The 14955-nt window shown below is 47.3% G+C and overlaps 1 protein-coding gene across 2 annotated transcripts in view; it reads left to right on the top strand.

The window, feature by feature from the left end:
- The window catches only part of GPC3 (glypican 3), a 145496-nt gene that overhangs the window by 73194 nt on the left and 57347 nt on the right, over positions 1–14955 (top strand). For both annotated transcript variants that reach the window (XM_053990519.1, XM_053990520.1), the window contains exons 4-5: positions 11290–11423; positions 14128–14253. In XM_053990519.1, coding sequence (XP_053846494.1) covers positions 11290–11423; positions 14128–14253 — 260 coding nt within the window. The remainder of the gene's footprint in view (positions 1–11289; positions 11424–14127; positions 14254–14955) is intronic.

Here is a 14955-nt window from a genome sequence, read left to right as displayed (position 1 = left end):
CATCTGCTGCAGCAGTGCACCCCTCATTGCTGGGTCCTCACTGCCCTATCAGGCTACTGCAAAAAGGCTACTGGTGGCCTTTTCCATCCCTACCTGTTGTGTTGCCCCACTAATGAGCCCCCGAGGGCACGGAGCCTGCTTTCAGTAGGTGAAGTTTGCTGCTAACTGCATTATTCTTCCAAAGATTTGTTTAAGCAAGAGCAGGCTGGCTGCAGAAAGCTGTGCTGATAGCCTACAGCTACTTGGGCAGATTTATTTCTGTTTAAAAATAAAAAGAAAAGAAAAAGCAAGGCAGCTGTTGGCAAATTTTGTGATTCTTTATGCAGGTGTATCTTTCTAACCTAATCAATTTTCACACCCAATTCTCTTCCATGCTACTGGCAAAGGTTGAGACCATGCTCTGAACCAGTGACCTGGAGAGAACCAGCTGGAGAGCTGGGCGGTTACTGAGGATAACTTGGGGGTGACTGATGTGCTCTAAGTTATGTCTTTCTGAAGCTTATTAACTCCTGGATTGCACATATTGATCTGTATCACTGTACAAATAAACCTCGTGCTGCTGCTCTCAGAGAGCAGAGTGCAGGTGTTTCTGGAGATACCCAGCTGCCTGTGCTAGTGTCTCAGTCATCCGTCCTCTGCCTCTTCCCTGAGGGACGGCCCAAAATCCATGGAGCAGAGGGCACTTGAGGGCAGTGGGGCTGTGGGAGGGGATGCTGGGGTGGCTCTGATGAGCAAAATGGCACCATGAGCTCAGTGCAGATGGGCCCAAAAGGGTTTGCCCAGCAGAGGCTAAAAAACATCCAGGAAGGTCATCTCTGAGCCTTGCTTCGTGCAGTTCCCATTGTTTGGAGCCAGAAAGAAATGTTATAACTCCCTACCTGTAGATTTTGGTGCAGTGTTTATCTTTTCCAGGAGCTGGGGAAATGCCCAGCTTGCAACTTGCAGTGTGAGTGGATAAACAAAAATGCATGACGCGTTTTTAGTCAATTTTTCCCCCATCTAATGATTCACCCACCTCATTTTGGAATTGTTGTGTATCAGTGTATTGGAATTCACTTCTTATAATCAAATGCTACTCCTCTGTTTGATGCTGTTAATGAAGGTGTTGTGATAAAGTTGGATTAATTTAATTTCTGTCTGCAAAGGCCTATTGTTGAATGAGTCCCTTTAATACGTGAATCAGACATATAGCATTGTAACAAGGTTAAAAGTGCACACTGATTTCCATTATAAAGATATTCTCAATCAGGCAGAAACTAATCTAATGTTGTAAGTCTTTCTGTAATTCAATTGTTCTAACCACAGTACATGTAAAAACAAGATGTCTTCCAACAAAGTCTCAAAAAAGCCCTGCAGATATGTATATCTCTATAGAAAAGAATGATTTACATTTTCAATAAGCCTTATTTGTCTTTGGGAAAAAATGTAATTCCTTTATCGAGCAAAAATCTAATGGGAGCCTTTTTACCTTGTTTGCCATGTTTTGGGTATATTATCTTAGTGCTGACCCTTAATTGAATTAAATTAGGCCTGACTGTCAGGGAGAAAAAATTACTATGGGTCTGGTAGCTTCAAAACGAAGAAAAAATCAACAGATGAAGTTTAAATAAAAAAAAAAAAAAAAAAGGAAAAAAGAACACAGGGCCCTCCCAAGCCTTTTGCTGGCCTTGAATGGATTAATTTTAATTTTACCAGCAGCTAATCTCTATTGCATGGAGAAATTTTTACCATTTTCCCTTAATGACAATTATCATGTTTTTCTTCTAGACTTTCACTGGGGAGGTCCATGGCATGGCCATGGGGAAAACCTCATGCCCCTCTTGCCAGGAGCTGCAAATCGAGTGAGGTTGTTCTGAGCTTTGCTGGAAAACAAATGCCTGTAATTTTTCTGCTGAACAGATTCAGCAACTTAACTGTTGAAATGATTTTGGGAGTTTTGGTGGCTCCAGCCTTCTTGTTGTCTTAGCAGAGACTGGTGTTTGGAAAGAAAAAGATGGATGGAGAGAGAAAATAGTTGCTGCTGGGGGGATTTTTCCTATCTGAAGGTTAAAAAAAGTAGGGGGATGGTGAGTGCCAAACCGTTTGGGTTAGGAAGGGTTTCCATTCACCATAGGAAGGGTGAAGGGCATTTTATAGCAAAAAGTACTTAGAGGTGTCAAAACCTTTGGGATGGTTTCAATATGAGCATTTATTGAAATATAAATCTGAAAAGCTGTGTGTACCTGTGAGCATAGTCTGTGCAGGCTGCAAAACAAGCATTGCCTTTTACCTGCTTGTTTTGGTATCACCAGTTACAGCAGATTTAGTGGTAAGCCCCATGTGCTCTATTTTAAATAAATATTACACTTGCTATTGGATTGCTGAAAGAGAGAGAACTAATTAAGGAGATGGGATATCATCTGTAAATTTTTCTTCCCCGAGATTTTATGAGCAGTAATTTGAAAAGAGCCATATTAAAGTCATTCAGGAACAAGTTAATGCTGCGTTTCTGAGAATATTGCCCTTCTACTCAAAGATTATATTAAAGAATAAACAGTGTACAGTAGCTAATTGCTAGCTGACACATTATAATGGCTTTATACTTCCAAAATTGAATTGGTCTGGTTTGAGGGAAAAATAAAGAAAGGGAAAAGTAATGCAGTAACTTTTTAATTATTTAACAAAGTATTTCTCAAAGAATAATTGAATCTGGGTTCATGGCTGCAGGGAGGAAGAGACACTGGTAGGTATTGACCACATTTGCAACCCAGCTGACACGGCTGCTGTTAAATACCCTGTTACAGGCTCTGACTCTGGCTTGTGTTCCAGACTGATGGCAGGTATCTGTTTTTCCTCTCTAAATTAGGCTGCTAGGAATTTATTTCTCTGGGATTGTTCCTTTCTGTAGTGCCGTAGGCACAAACACGGTGCAACATGAAAACCCACAGAAATCTGCCAAGGAAACCGATTAACCCATGGAAGGAAAATAACAAGCACGTGGTGATTGCCTGGAGCTGTCGTGCTGCCTGGCTTTGCCCAGTGAGGGTTTTTTTAAGCTCTTGGTAAAAACTAGTGATCCCTCAAGCCAATTCCTTGTTTCCCAGTCTGTTGTGATGGGGTAGATTTAATTGCCTGCAATAGGAGGGTCTTCTAGGGACCCATAGTAGCAATTATGTGTTTAAAGCATGCACAGAATGCCATGGTATAATTAAACTGTATTTAGCATCCTTAGCAGAAGTGGGCTCTGCTACCTTGAGTCCTAATTTTCTGTCAAGTTAGATGATTCAGTGCTAATGTGCTAATCAGCTGTTTGAATTTGGAGCATCTTCAGCTTCCTCTGGGAATCAGTCCCAGAGGCAGAGCAGCAGCGGGAGGGTCAGGAGCAGCCGTGTCCCCCACCTCTGCTGTGCTGCCTCATCTGCCATGGAGCACGGTGGGGGCGTGGGGCTCCACCGGGAGATGGACTCTGGCTACTGCCACATTCTGCTCCTGAGCCTGGCTTTAGTCAGTCTAACATGTTCTGGTTTTCTCTGTATTTCGCTCCATCTTCCCTTTTGCTCTGCTGTAACCTTCCAGGCAAGGCTGACTTCTCCTTCCAAGAATAAAGTCTTGGTTGTCTAAGAAATATCAGATTGCGCAGATCTAAGTTAAAACCATAATGGGTGCATTAGTATGCTACAGGGCCCTGTTCCAGGAAATGTCTCCATGCAGGAAAACTGCTTAAGTGTGTGCCAAAAATTAAGCAAATGCTTTTTTCTTGATTCTCCCAGTTGCTTGGCTGGGTTGGGTCTGAGCCCTGGCTGGGGCTACAGCCGCCCGCCCTGCGGTTTGCTGCCGAGGTGCAAGCATCCAAACTGAAATACTAAATTCTGTGTTAAATATGGAATTAACAAAATGCTGGAGAGAAAGGCTGACTTGAGAAGTTGTGCCTTAATTATATGTCATGGATTATAAAGACAGAAGGAACAACTGTGATCATTTAGTCCGACTTCCTCTCTACCTATAAATAACAATAAACAGGCTTTTGCTGAAACACAAAGCTGCTTTCTTTGGTGGATTAAACACTCCATGCTGGAGACGCCAGAGAGAAGAAACATCTTGTTTGCATTATTTTATGTAGGTTTGAAAGGCCTCGACTCAAGCCGAGGTCACGGTTCCTTGGAGAGAAAGGGCATCCTGTGCTGGGAGAAGCTGGGTCAGTGCAAGGGCTGGGACGTGGTGGGACAGGACACTGTGGAGGTGCCTTGTGTGCTGCAGCACTTGTGTGGTGCATTGGCCATCACATCCTCCTGGGGACAGGGTGGTGTGTCCTTCCAGGAGCAGCGATTGGAGCTGCTGTGGTTGTCTCTTTCCAACGTAAGGCATGTGAACCCTGACACAGCACAGGGATGTGCAGGTGGGAATCATGCAGCTTCAGCAATTGCCACCAAGGATTGAAACCCAAAAAAAGTTCCCTCGTGCTCCCCACTGCTCTGCTGAGCTGGTGCACCCTCACCCTTACGCAGTCCCTGGGGTGGAGTGATGGTATAACCACGCCATGTGTCAGACCTGCCAGCTGCAGTGCCACCTCTGTCACACTGACACACGTGGCTGTGTGTGGAGCACATCCTGCTCCTTGCCCTGAGAACCAGTCCCACCAGTCCTCTCTGGGCCCTGTGTTTCTGCTGTGACAATGACCCTCTGCAAAGCATTTTGTGATCCTCTATATGGAGGATGGCAGTCGGGATTTAGAACTAGTTGATCTTTAAGGTGCCTTCCAACCCAAACCATTCTAGGAAAAATTCAGTTATATTTACTTTGAAAAATGCCTCCTTAATGCCCCTGTAATTCTGTAGCAGTTTGAAGGAGCTGGTCTTCAAACCAGGTGGTGATGGCCTTCAGCACAACCTGGTCTGGTGGCTGCAGGGGTCCCTGAGCATTTGTAGCCCATGTTTGCAGCATGTGTTGGGCGTCACCGCGGGCACTGGTGTGACAGGCACTCTGTTATTTTAAGCATTAGTGTTTGTGTGCATTTTACACATTATAGTGTTGCATTATTTAAGGGTGATGCATTATTAAACATTCTCCACAGCACAGAGTAGGTCACTTCCTCTGATTCCTGCCTCTGCATGAGTGAGTTAGGATGCTGTCTCTTATGTAATCCTTGCAGTCTGAATAATGGAGATCGTAATACTATAGAGCTGATTAATAACATTTAGTACTCCATTAATGAGGAATTTTGTTGGAGTGTTCACTGAAGACATCTGTGTTACCATACTCAGTTTGTTCTTTCTGCTTTAGTGCCTGGAACCAGAAGAACAATAATTACTTAGTTAATAATGATGTGCTTCCTAAGATAAAGGCTTGTAAATTCATTTTTATGCCCATAATCACATTTTTCTGCTGTGAGAGGAGTGGGGGAGCTGGGAATTGTCTCTTTCCCATCTTCCTGACAAAATGTATCTAATGATTAGAAGCATATAATAAGAGTGTTTGTCCTAGCCAAATGTTTCTCCACTCCTGTTAATCAGGGTTCGTTTGAGAGCGCGGCGCCATTTGTGGAAGGCGATGCAATCACTGGGGCAGTGTGGCAGATTTAAATCAGTAATAAAAGCCCTGGGGAAATTAACAAGACAAAACATTAACCACAGACTAAACATTAACATATATTAGCATTTTTATTACACCTGTAGAAATGGTAAATGTGCTTGGTTACTACTATTAAAAAGTTTATGTTCTATCCCACATCATCGCAATGTATATTTTTGGTTTAAGCCCTTTAGAATTTAATTAAGCGGAATTCTGTAGCAGCACTTTGAGTAATAGACTTCAGGTTCACTTTTATGGTGACTTTGAAGATAAACGGGGCACAAATGCAATCTTTATAATGCTAATAAGACTTGTGATGTGTAGTGGAGCAGGTTATTAAAAAGAATTGGGGAAGAAGCACCAATTCAAGCTGCTGCCTTCCTGAGGCTTTCAGCCTCACTGGTCAAACTGGGTTCCATCACTGAAGGATGCTCGGGGTTTAGTGGGCATCAGTTGGTTCCTCCTCCACATGTCTGTGGTCTCTTGATGTTCTGTGCATACTGTAGCAAATCACCCTTTCAGAAGCTGTGTTCAAATCAATTATAATAGTTAATCTCTTTTCAGTTTAATGTGTGGCTTCTCCCAAAGGAAGCTCACGAGTAAGTATAATATGACTTATGTGAACTCCAGAGAGCAAAAAAGATTGCGGGAGGGAATCTTCAAAAATGAGGGCATCCCCTTGAGGGAAAAAAAATACTGTGTCTTCCTGGAGAATGAATCTATAAGCAGAAGAATTCATAGAAAAGACAAATGGAAACTCCATGTAAAGTTTAAGCAAAGGTCAAATACAGCAAATTCTCCTTTAGAGCAGAGTGGAGCTCCTGGGCTGAATGAGAAGTGGCAGCAGCAGGTATCCAGCAGTGTCTAATGCAATCCCTTCTTGGCCAAGGAGAAGCTGATTAGGTACATTTTTTGTCTTTTTTTTTTCTTCTAAATCATCTAAAAAATTACCTTTAAAGTGTTCTTACTCTTAAAAGCAGAGCTCAGATTGGCACTGAGGATCCCAGTGTGCTGCTTTCCAATCCTTTCACTCCTGGATTTCCTGGCTGATGTGGAAGATAAGATGTTTTTGCCTCATGTGGCCACTCTGCCTCGTGCCTTGGCAGCAGAGCAGGTTCACCAGGAGTTGTGGCAGACACATTCTTCTCTCTCAGGATTTTTTCATAGAGGAGCACAGAGAGAAGAAAGAGAAAACAATTTCTCTTTCTGCTCCTTGTTTTTCCCATGTGGAATGTGTTTAGAGAATTGTTTACCTAGGGTGATTGCTTGATTGGATTCTGGTGAGGATTGTTTGAGCCTCATGGTCAATCCAATCCACCTGTGTCTGGACTCTCGACAGAGGGTCACCAGTTGTTAGTTAGATGTGGTAGTTAGAAAAGCAGGTAGTTTAGTATCTCCTTTAAATAGTATATCAATGTATTACAGTATAGTTATAATAAAGAAATCATTCAGCCTTCTAAAATGGAGTCAGGCATCATCATTTCTTCTCAGCAGGTTCACCTGCATTTACAATACTCAGTGTGTCAGGAATGCCATCCTGCCATAGCCAGGCTGGAGGTGCCCTCCATCAGCTGCACAGGGGCTGTGATGCTTTGCACAGAACCTGCTCCTGTGGTCACTATTTCTTTGATAATTAACCCCAGTCATCCCAGTTTCCGTGGGCTGGCAGGTAGGCACGTGGCTCAGTGCTGTGCTTTACACCCAAGCATCAGCTCAGCTGGAAGCAGCCGTGGTGAATCTGGTCCCTGCAGTCCTCAGGCACCTCTTATCTTAAATTAATGGGGAAGCGTTAAAGTGGGCTGATAGTGCTGCTCCATTAGCCTTGTCGCTGTGCTCCTCTCAAGTCAGTGTTCCCTCTCAAGCTGAGCCATTACAGGCGTGCAGCCCCCTCGGGTGCTGGGAGCCAGCTGCTTCCCCATGGGGACATCTGCCCACCGGGTGTGGCACCTCCCGTGGCCGCAGGAAGGGAGGGGAGCAGGGGGTAGTGGTCTCCTCAGAAGGCAAAGTGTTCCCCTCGTGGCCTGGGTCACACTCGCATGGAGGAGGCTAATTAAATCGGGTAATTAGTGAGTTCGTTAATGAGCTGGGGCAGGGTAGTTTTGCTTGGGCTGTTACAGAGTCGGTGGCTTTGGGGGTTTGTAAAAGCTCAGGGCTTTGGGAAGGTTTTTCTTGCCTGGTGTCTCCTTGCAGCAGTTTTTCAGTGGCCTGGCAGATTCTTTTAAAAGCAAAGTCCAGCTCCTGTTGCCTAAAAAAACACTCTGGCATTTGATTTACTTAGTCATTTTTTGTGGCTTAATGTGTCAAACTTCAGCCTGTTCTGAATTAAGGCACAGCTCTTGCACTGACTGTACTTAAGATAAGGGTTGGTGTATATTTATGATCCCCCTGGTAGAGTGGGGAGCCTGAAGAGTGAGAAGAGCCAGCGGTTCTGTTCTGTCAATTTGCTTTGAATTTCACGTTCATATCTGTGTGTTGGGAGGAAATCATATATTAAACACTGTTGCTTGATACAAGTTTGGCAATTGGATTAGAGATGCTCCCTTCCTTTTGATCTCCTTCTTGCAGACATACCACAGTGCTGGGGAGTTGACTGTCCTTGCTCCTGCCAGAGCAAGCAATACTTGGAGAGCTGAATCATCACACTTGTTTCTCCTCAAGGTCTGAGCTTGTATCTGTCCCTTCTGTGACTGCACTATAGTGGCATTTTTCTTTTCTTTTTGGAGCCTGCTTTAGAATGGCAATTATTAAGAAGAGACTGGTAAACTTTGTTTGTGTGTTCTTGAGCCTGCAGTGTAGACTCAAAAAGAGGGAAAGATTGAAACAGGATTTCTGAGCTGTTGTCCTAGGACTGCTTGTGGCCCAGCAGACTTTGGCAGATGGTTTGTGAAATCCTTCCCTCCCCCAAAAAGCATACACTATGCCGCCCCTGCAAATGAGCAGGCAATCTGTTACTTCTACTTTCGCTCACTTTATTTTAAAGTTCAAATCTCAGCCAGGTTTTTGTTTGACTAAAGGGTGACAGCTATTTCACTGTGATTTCACAAGATGGGCTCCAGGGTTGGGCTTTTTTCCTGAAAGGGTTAGTTAGTGCTGGAATAACTAAATAAGTAAAAACTTGGTGAATCATTTGAGCAGTGCATCCTTCTATCTGTAACGATTTCATCTGCTGTCCCATGTCACAGCTAACACAATCCTGTTTATGATTTCATCCCACACAGGAGGAATGGCTGGACTTGGTGATCAATGATTTGCCTTGATGATCAACCATTGAACTCGATGATTGTAGAGGTCTTTTCCAGCCTTATTCATTCGATGAATCTTGGAACCTTGGTATCCAAATGCCGTGTGGAGCTGTGAGGATGCAGCTGAGCCACAGCTCCTGAGCAGGACTTGGGAGCAGAGAGGCTGAGCTCCCTCCAGTGCTGGGTGGGAGGTGAAGCATCCCCACTTTGCCGGGTCCCTTTGCTGTTTGATGCACGCTCTTGGTCTCGGGTGCTGCCATTGTTGACGCTGTCACTCTGACCCTCCCCTCCCATTCAGTGCCTCTCTGCATCCTTGGGAAAAAGCCTTGATCCCGGGCTTGCTCTTCTCTCAGGGTTTGATAGGTTTTGCCAGCTGAAAACTGGGCTTTGGAAAGGGATTGGGGGGATTTTCACAGAGCTGGGGAGAATCAAAGGGAGTCATCACAAACAGCAGCTTAAAATATCTGACCTTTTCCCACTTCTCTCCTCCACTTTATATGTCCATTGAGGGTGTGGGTGCAGTGATGCTGCTTTGTGGCACTGCTTCCTCTACACCCACTGTCCTGGAGCTTTTCTGTATCTTGTGTTTCCCTGGAGGAGGCTTCATGGCAAGTCTCATCTCTGACTTGGGCAGAGGAAAAGCCCACAGAGACCCCCTGAGCATTGTGACACTGTCCTGCTGGTCTGCCCTTTGCAGGGACAGTGGCACCAGCCACTGTAGAAAGGGCATGGGACATCCAGACCCATTCCACAGTGGGGGAGTCTCAGATCCTAAATGCCCTTCTCCAGGCCTCCTGCTGTCCTATTTCCTCCTATTCCTGTCTGCTTGCATCAGGGGACTACCTGTAAATGTTATGAGAGGGATGAGTGCTAACAGAAAGCCCAAAAGGCAAAGAAAATAGCCCAAAATGTGATCATCAATTTTCATCCATTTTCTGAATCCCTTCCTCCCTCTGTTTTTGAAGCCTGCCAAGTGATTTAGAGAGGGCAGTAGGGCTGATGCATTCTTATGCAAAACTTGGTTTTGGCAAGGCAGAGAGGAGGCTCAGCCAAGGGAGGACAGAAAAGGAAAAACCAGGTAAGATGCTGCAGAAACTGCTCCCCTGGCAGCTGCAGGAGGAACTGCTTTGGCAGAGGAAACTGCAGGTGCAGAAGGGCTGGTGGCAGCATCTCTTCCCACCGTGATGTGAACAGAAACTGCAGTGCCCAGCTCCCAGGAGGTTTCTGTTTTACTCTTTGTTGTATGGCAACCTGAGCAAACAAACTGTGCTGCTCTTGATAATGAAAGAGGTGACATTACTAATTTATTTGCCCACCCAAATGTAGGATGTAATAGAACAGAATTAATCTCTTCTCTTTACACATCAGATGCTTGTAGCTTTGGGTGGCAGGTGTGCTTTTAACCTCTGGTGTGCAGCTTACTGGGATTGCCTTGATTTGATGTGGTGTAGAGATAAATGAGGTGCTTCAAGGAACGGGCATTTTATGGGTGTGGGGTTGGTTCCAAGCCTGAAGGTGGTGGGATGAGGCTCAGAGAAAGGAAGGGTGGTGTTAACTGTGGTGCCTTCGTGGTCCCAGCAATCAGCCAAGCTCCTTTCACAAGCCAGCATGGATGAGTCCTGCAAGAGCAGCACAGGGTGGATCAAAAGGAGACTTTGACAGTGGCAGTGGTGCCACAGGGGGGCAGATGTGCCTTGGTAGTGTCCCAGAGAAGGAAATGGTGGCAAACCCACCCACAGCAGGGACTGCAGCAGTGCCCAATGCTGGGTGAGTCTCGGGACAGTGGCCATGTGAGGGAGCTTGAAGGAGGCACTTTGGATTCCTTCCCTTGCTGCTGCAGGCAGTTCCCAAATAATCTGTATGCTAATGAGCTAATTTGTGCCATTAGTAGAGCCCTGTTAATCAGGGCCTCCCACAATATGACTAGGCTGTGGCCCCAGTGCTTGCTGTATTTTAGACCCTGGGTTTTTTAATTAGTAGTGATGTGTATGATGCTCATCCCTTGGCATCTGCAGTGCAGTCTGTGCAGATGCTGAGCTACCTCAAGATACAGAACCAGGGTCTTAGGATTCTGCTTCAGAGGTGAGGTGTTTCCTAAAAGTCTGACTAGAGAGCTAGAGTGCAGAATCTTGAGATGCTGTGGTGTTCAGGAAGGAAGGAGCAGGGAACATCTCAAGCCCTCTCCTGCCAGTCTAAGGTTAACTTGACACGGGAAGATTTGCCTGTCACACCTGCAGCTCAGGGGTTTTGATAGCCACAGAGGCCCTTCAATGCTCCAACATTTTACCTGAAGCTTCCTGCATTCCTTCCCAGGGGGTGGGTATTTATACAAAAGCCAGTTTGTAACCTTAGGACAGAGTTTTGCTTTCAGGTGCTTGCTGAGCTGTGAGCAAGATGGGGGTGACAGGACGATAGCAGCTCATGTGCAGGTGCCAGTGTGCATCTCAGCTGTTTGCCTGCAGTCCCAGCGCTTCCTCACTGCTGTGTTTGTGTTTTCCAGATCAGCCGGTTATGTGGCCACGCTCAGCAGAGGCAGATTCGATCAGCTAATTATCCAGAAGACCTTTTCATTGACAAGAAAGTCCTGAAAGTGACTCACATTGAGCAAGAAGAAACTTTGTCGAGCAGGAGGAGGTGAGAATGCTCAGGCTGAGTGTGGTGCCTGCTGGATGGGCTGCAGGAGCAGCCACCATATGGAATGGCCCTGTGGAAGCAGATGGAAAAGCTCCTTATTTCCCTTGCCCATAAATCTGGCTCTGAGCATCAGAGCTGCTCTGTGATGGACTCTGAAGTGCAATGAGGCGTCCACATGTGTTTTCTCACCTAGTGCACCCAGGTTAATATGCCAAATGCCTTGTCTGGGTTTCTTGGGCGCTGCTGTAGTACCTGAAATACTCACAGGTGTAGTTATAGATAGAAATGGTCACTCCAGATTGAGCTGTTACGTGTTACACCGTGTGTAGGTAAGGAGAATGTGTTTCATGTTTTTTGTGTAGTGTTTTATGGTAGTTCACAGATGTTAACAGCCTTTCACTGAGTATTTTCAAAGGAAGCTGATGCCTCCACTGCTGGCACCGCACCCTGTGCTTCCTTCCCCATGTAAGTAGAAGCTGTAATTAAGTGGGCTCACTCTGATGTGTCAGGGAGCAGCATCTCCCCTCTGGATCTGAAAACACACCCAGGTATACACAGTGCCTTTACTTCTGTCTTGAGTAAAAGAAAAATCCCCGTGGAAGAGAAACAAGCAAGCTTGGCAATTTTTGAAACTGATAGACTGAGTTGGGTGGATTTCTCTCTGAAGACTAACAGGGCCACATACTTGATATGGTTCCCATGAGATACAGCACCAGGGCTTGCATTCCTCCGTTGTCTCAACACGTCAGAGGTTACACAGCCCAGACTCTGACAGGGATGTCCTTTGAAGACTCTGAAGGCTAATGAAATCTGCTGAGATGAATTACATGGGTTCATACCTGCAGATATGGAGGAGTTCCTCCCTGCCCTGCAGGGAGCTCTGCTCCCCAGGAAAGTTTCCTTCTGCCTGTTCTCCCCAGCTCTGCTGGGGCTTGTGGAAGAGGAGCAAGGCAGTGCCTAGGATGTGAGGAGCTGAGTGCCATGGGCAGTGAGGCTTCTGCTTTATGGGGTTTGCCATAACTGATGATCCAGGTCTCACCTCATTTTGACTTTCCAAGTGCTGTTGGTTGGACCTCCGCCCCACTGTGCAGGAGGTGGATGTAGGAGGTGGTTCACGCAGGAGGTGGCTGCCTGAGGCATCCCTTGGATTGGTGCAGGGGCTGTCGGCTGAATTCCCACCCTTTGGAGGGGCTCTGACTCATCAGACAAACCCTTGTTCACTTGCAGGGGCAGTGACAGACGGGTCGGTGCATGGGATGCCCGGGCAGGATGCGCTGGTGGTCAGAGGCAGGACCCCCTTCCTCCCGGGCTGTCCCTGCGGGGCCGTGTCAGCCCCACCACGGCAGGAGCAGCTCCTCGGCAGCGAAAAGGCAGCGCAGAGCACAGGCTTCCTTCTCTTTGTGTCGCCTGCCCCCAGCTGGCTGTCGCGGGCTCTGGCTGGAGAGGGAATCCACGGGATCCCAAAGCAAGGAGGGATGGAGGGAGCTGGACACCCCTCTGCACTCCAAACTACCTAAGACTGCAGGGCAGCTCCCCACAGCTGGCAGGGCACGGATAAACCCCTGTACAGCACCCGGGGGATGCCCCGAGAGTTCTCCCTGCTCCAAGTGCTAATTCCTCATCATTTGTCCCAGGGAGCAAGGAGGCTGAGCAATACCCCCTTGCCAGAGGGGGAAATGTGCTAGAACCGAGCAAGACGACTGTGGGGCCAAGTCTTACTGCCTCCAGTCCCTGATATTCCTGTTATCTTACTTTTGGTGCTATTTACTTAATTAAATCTGCTACTATTCCCTGATGACAGCTGCTGAGTGTCCCTGAGGGATCAGACCTAGGCTGGGGGGATGTCCCATCCCACTCCAGAGCCTCTGTCACCTCTCTATAAACATCAGGGATCCCATGGTCAGCCTGTATTCTGGCCCTCTGGACCGCTGCTGCAGGTGACCAGCTGGAGATCCTTGTTGCTGGGAAGGGAAGGCACAGGGTTGGGGTGCAGCCTGATTCACATCCCCTCTGTGTGGTGCAAGCACTGCTCCTGCAGCTCCTCCTGCCTTCCTGCAACACAGCCATTTTGATGAGTGTAGCCTGCCCCTTTGAATGCAGACTGTGACCCCATGGCCAAGCCAGTGCATCCCTTGGAATCGTGTCCTTTTGATGGTGAGCATGAAACACAGCCTTAGCCATGTGTACAGATCTGTGCTGAGAATGTCAGCTCTGGTCTACCACCAGAAATGCCACCTGCCCTTGCAGCAATGCTGGATGGCCAATGTCAGCCAGAAGAAGCCCCTGGAGGGCCTCTGCTGCCTTCTGCAAAGCAGAGGGGACAGTAAAGCCTGAGCCCTTGCTGCTCAGATGTACCCCATGGATGTGTGGCCTGAGCCAGTGGCACCTTTCCTTAGGTGCTGTGAGAGTGCAGAGATTGTGTCTGACTTTCCCTGGTGCAAAGTTGGGCTGAGGTTCTGCTGCCTCCACATCCCTCCCCATCACCAGCAGTTTTGACCTGGGAAACATGGGTTCAGCCTTTGAATAACATCAAGGAAAAACACAAAAAGCTGCTTTGGTTTGGAAATAAAACGGATGCTTTGTGGTTTGTTTGCACCTAGCTGCTTTAATGTGTTTGTGTGGCTACCTTCACTGGTTAAAATGCACCAACCTCGTCTTCTCTTCTTCTTTTAACTGAGCACCCTTTTCTCTCCCTTTCTTCCAGGGAGCTGATTGCAAAGCTGAAGTCCCACAGCAGTTTTTACAGCAGCTTGCCAGAGTACATCTGCAACCACAGCTCTGCTGTTCAGAATGACAGCCTTTGCTGGAACGGACAAGAAGTCGTGGAGAGGTGATCACATCTCCCTTGCCCTCCTTCTCCTCCATCCTGCTTATCTTTAGTTAACCAGGCACAGGAGCAGTCTGACCAGGGCATGACTCGCTCCTTAGGGCCCTTGTGCAGAGCAAGTGTCCAGCTGTGCTGCAGCTCACATGGATGTGTGAGGTCTGCACAGGTACAAGTGGTTGTGTGCTGCCCTCCACTGAGTTTTCTGCGTAGTGAAAACTCTGCATCCATGATGGGATTTGGTCAGGGTGGGCCAGAGACAGGAGAGCAGCAGCAGTTGGACACTGCTCCCATGGGAGAGTGCACCACACTCCTCTGGAGCAGCAGCAAGGGCGTTGTCCTCATGCACTGCAGGGGCTGGGGATGTCTGCAGCCAGGCTTGGTGCCCTGGTGGCAGGACAGCGTGGTTGGCATCCCCTGCCCCACCCAGGGAGGGTCAAGGAACACTCCCTTGTTGAATTTCTCCTTGCTGTGGCTCTCAGCTGGAGGAGGTGAGAACCACTGAACTCTGGTGGTGCCACTGCTGCCCTCTGACCACCTTCCCCCATCAAGTCCTGGCTGTCCTCTCTGGATGGAGCCGTTCCCACCAAGGTCCAGCTCGTGCTGTGGCTGCTTTGCCCTGCCCCACTTGCCATTTCAGAGGATGCACTGGTGGTTATTGAGGTTAACAGAGGCAAGCACGTGCAGGATTCATACCATAAAGAGGAA

Source organism: Vidua macroura, chromosome 14, assembly GCF_024509145.1.
Source record: "Vidua macroura isolate BioBank_ID:100142 chromosome 14, ASM2450914v1, whole genome shotgun sequence".
Taxonomy (NCBI): domain Eukaryota; kingdom Metazoa; phylum Chordata; class Aves; order Passeriformes; family Viduidae; genus Vidua; species Vidua macroura.
Note: the sequence above shows the minus strand (reverse complement) of the source record. Positions and strands in the feature narration are given on the sequence as shown.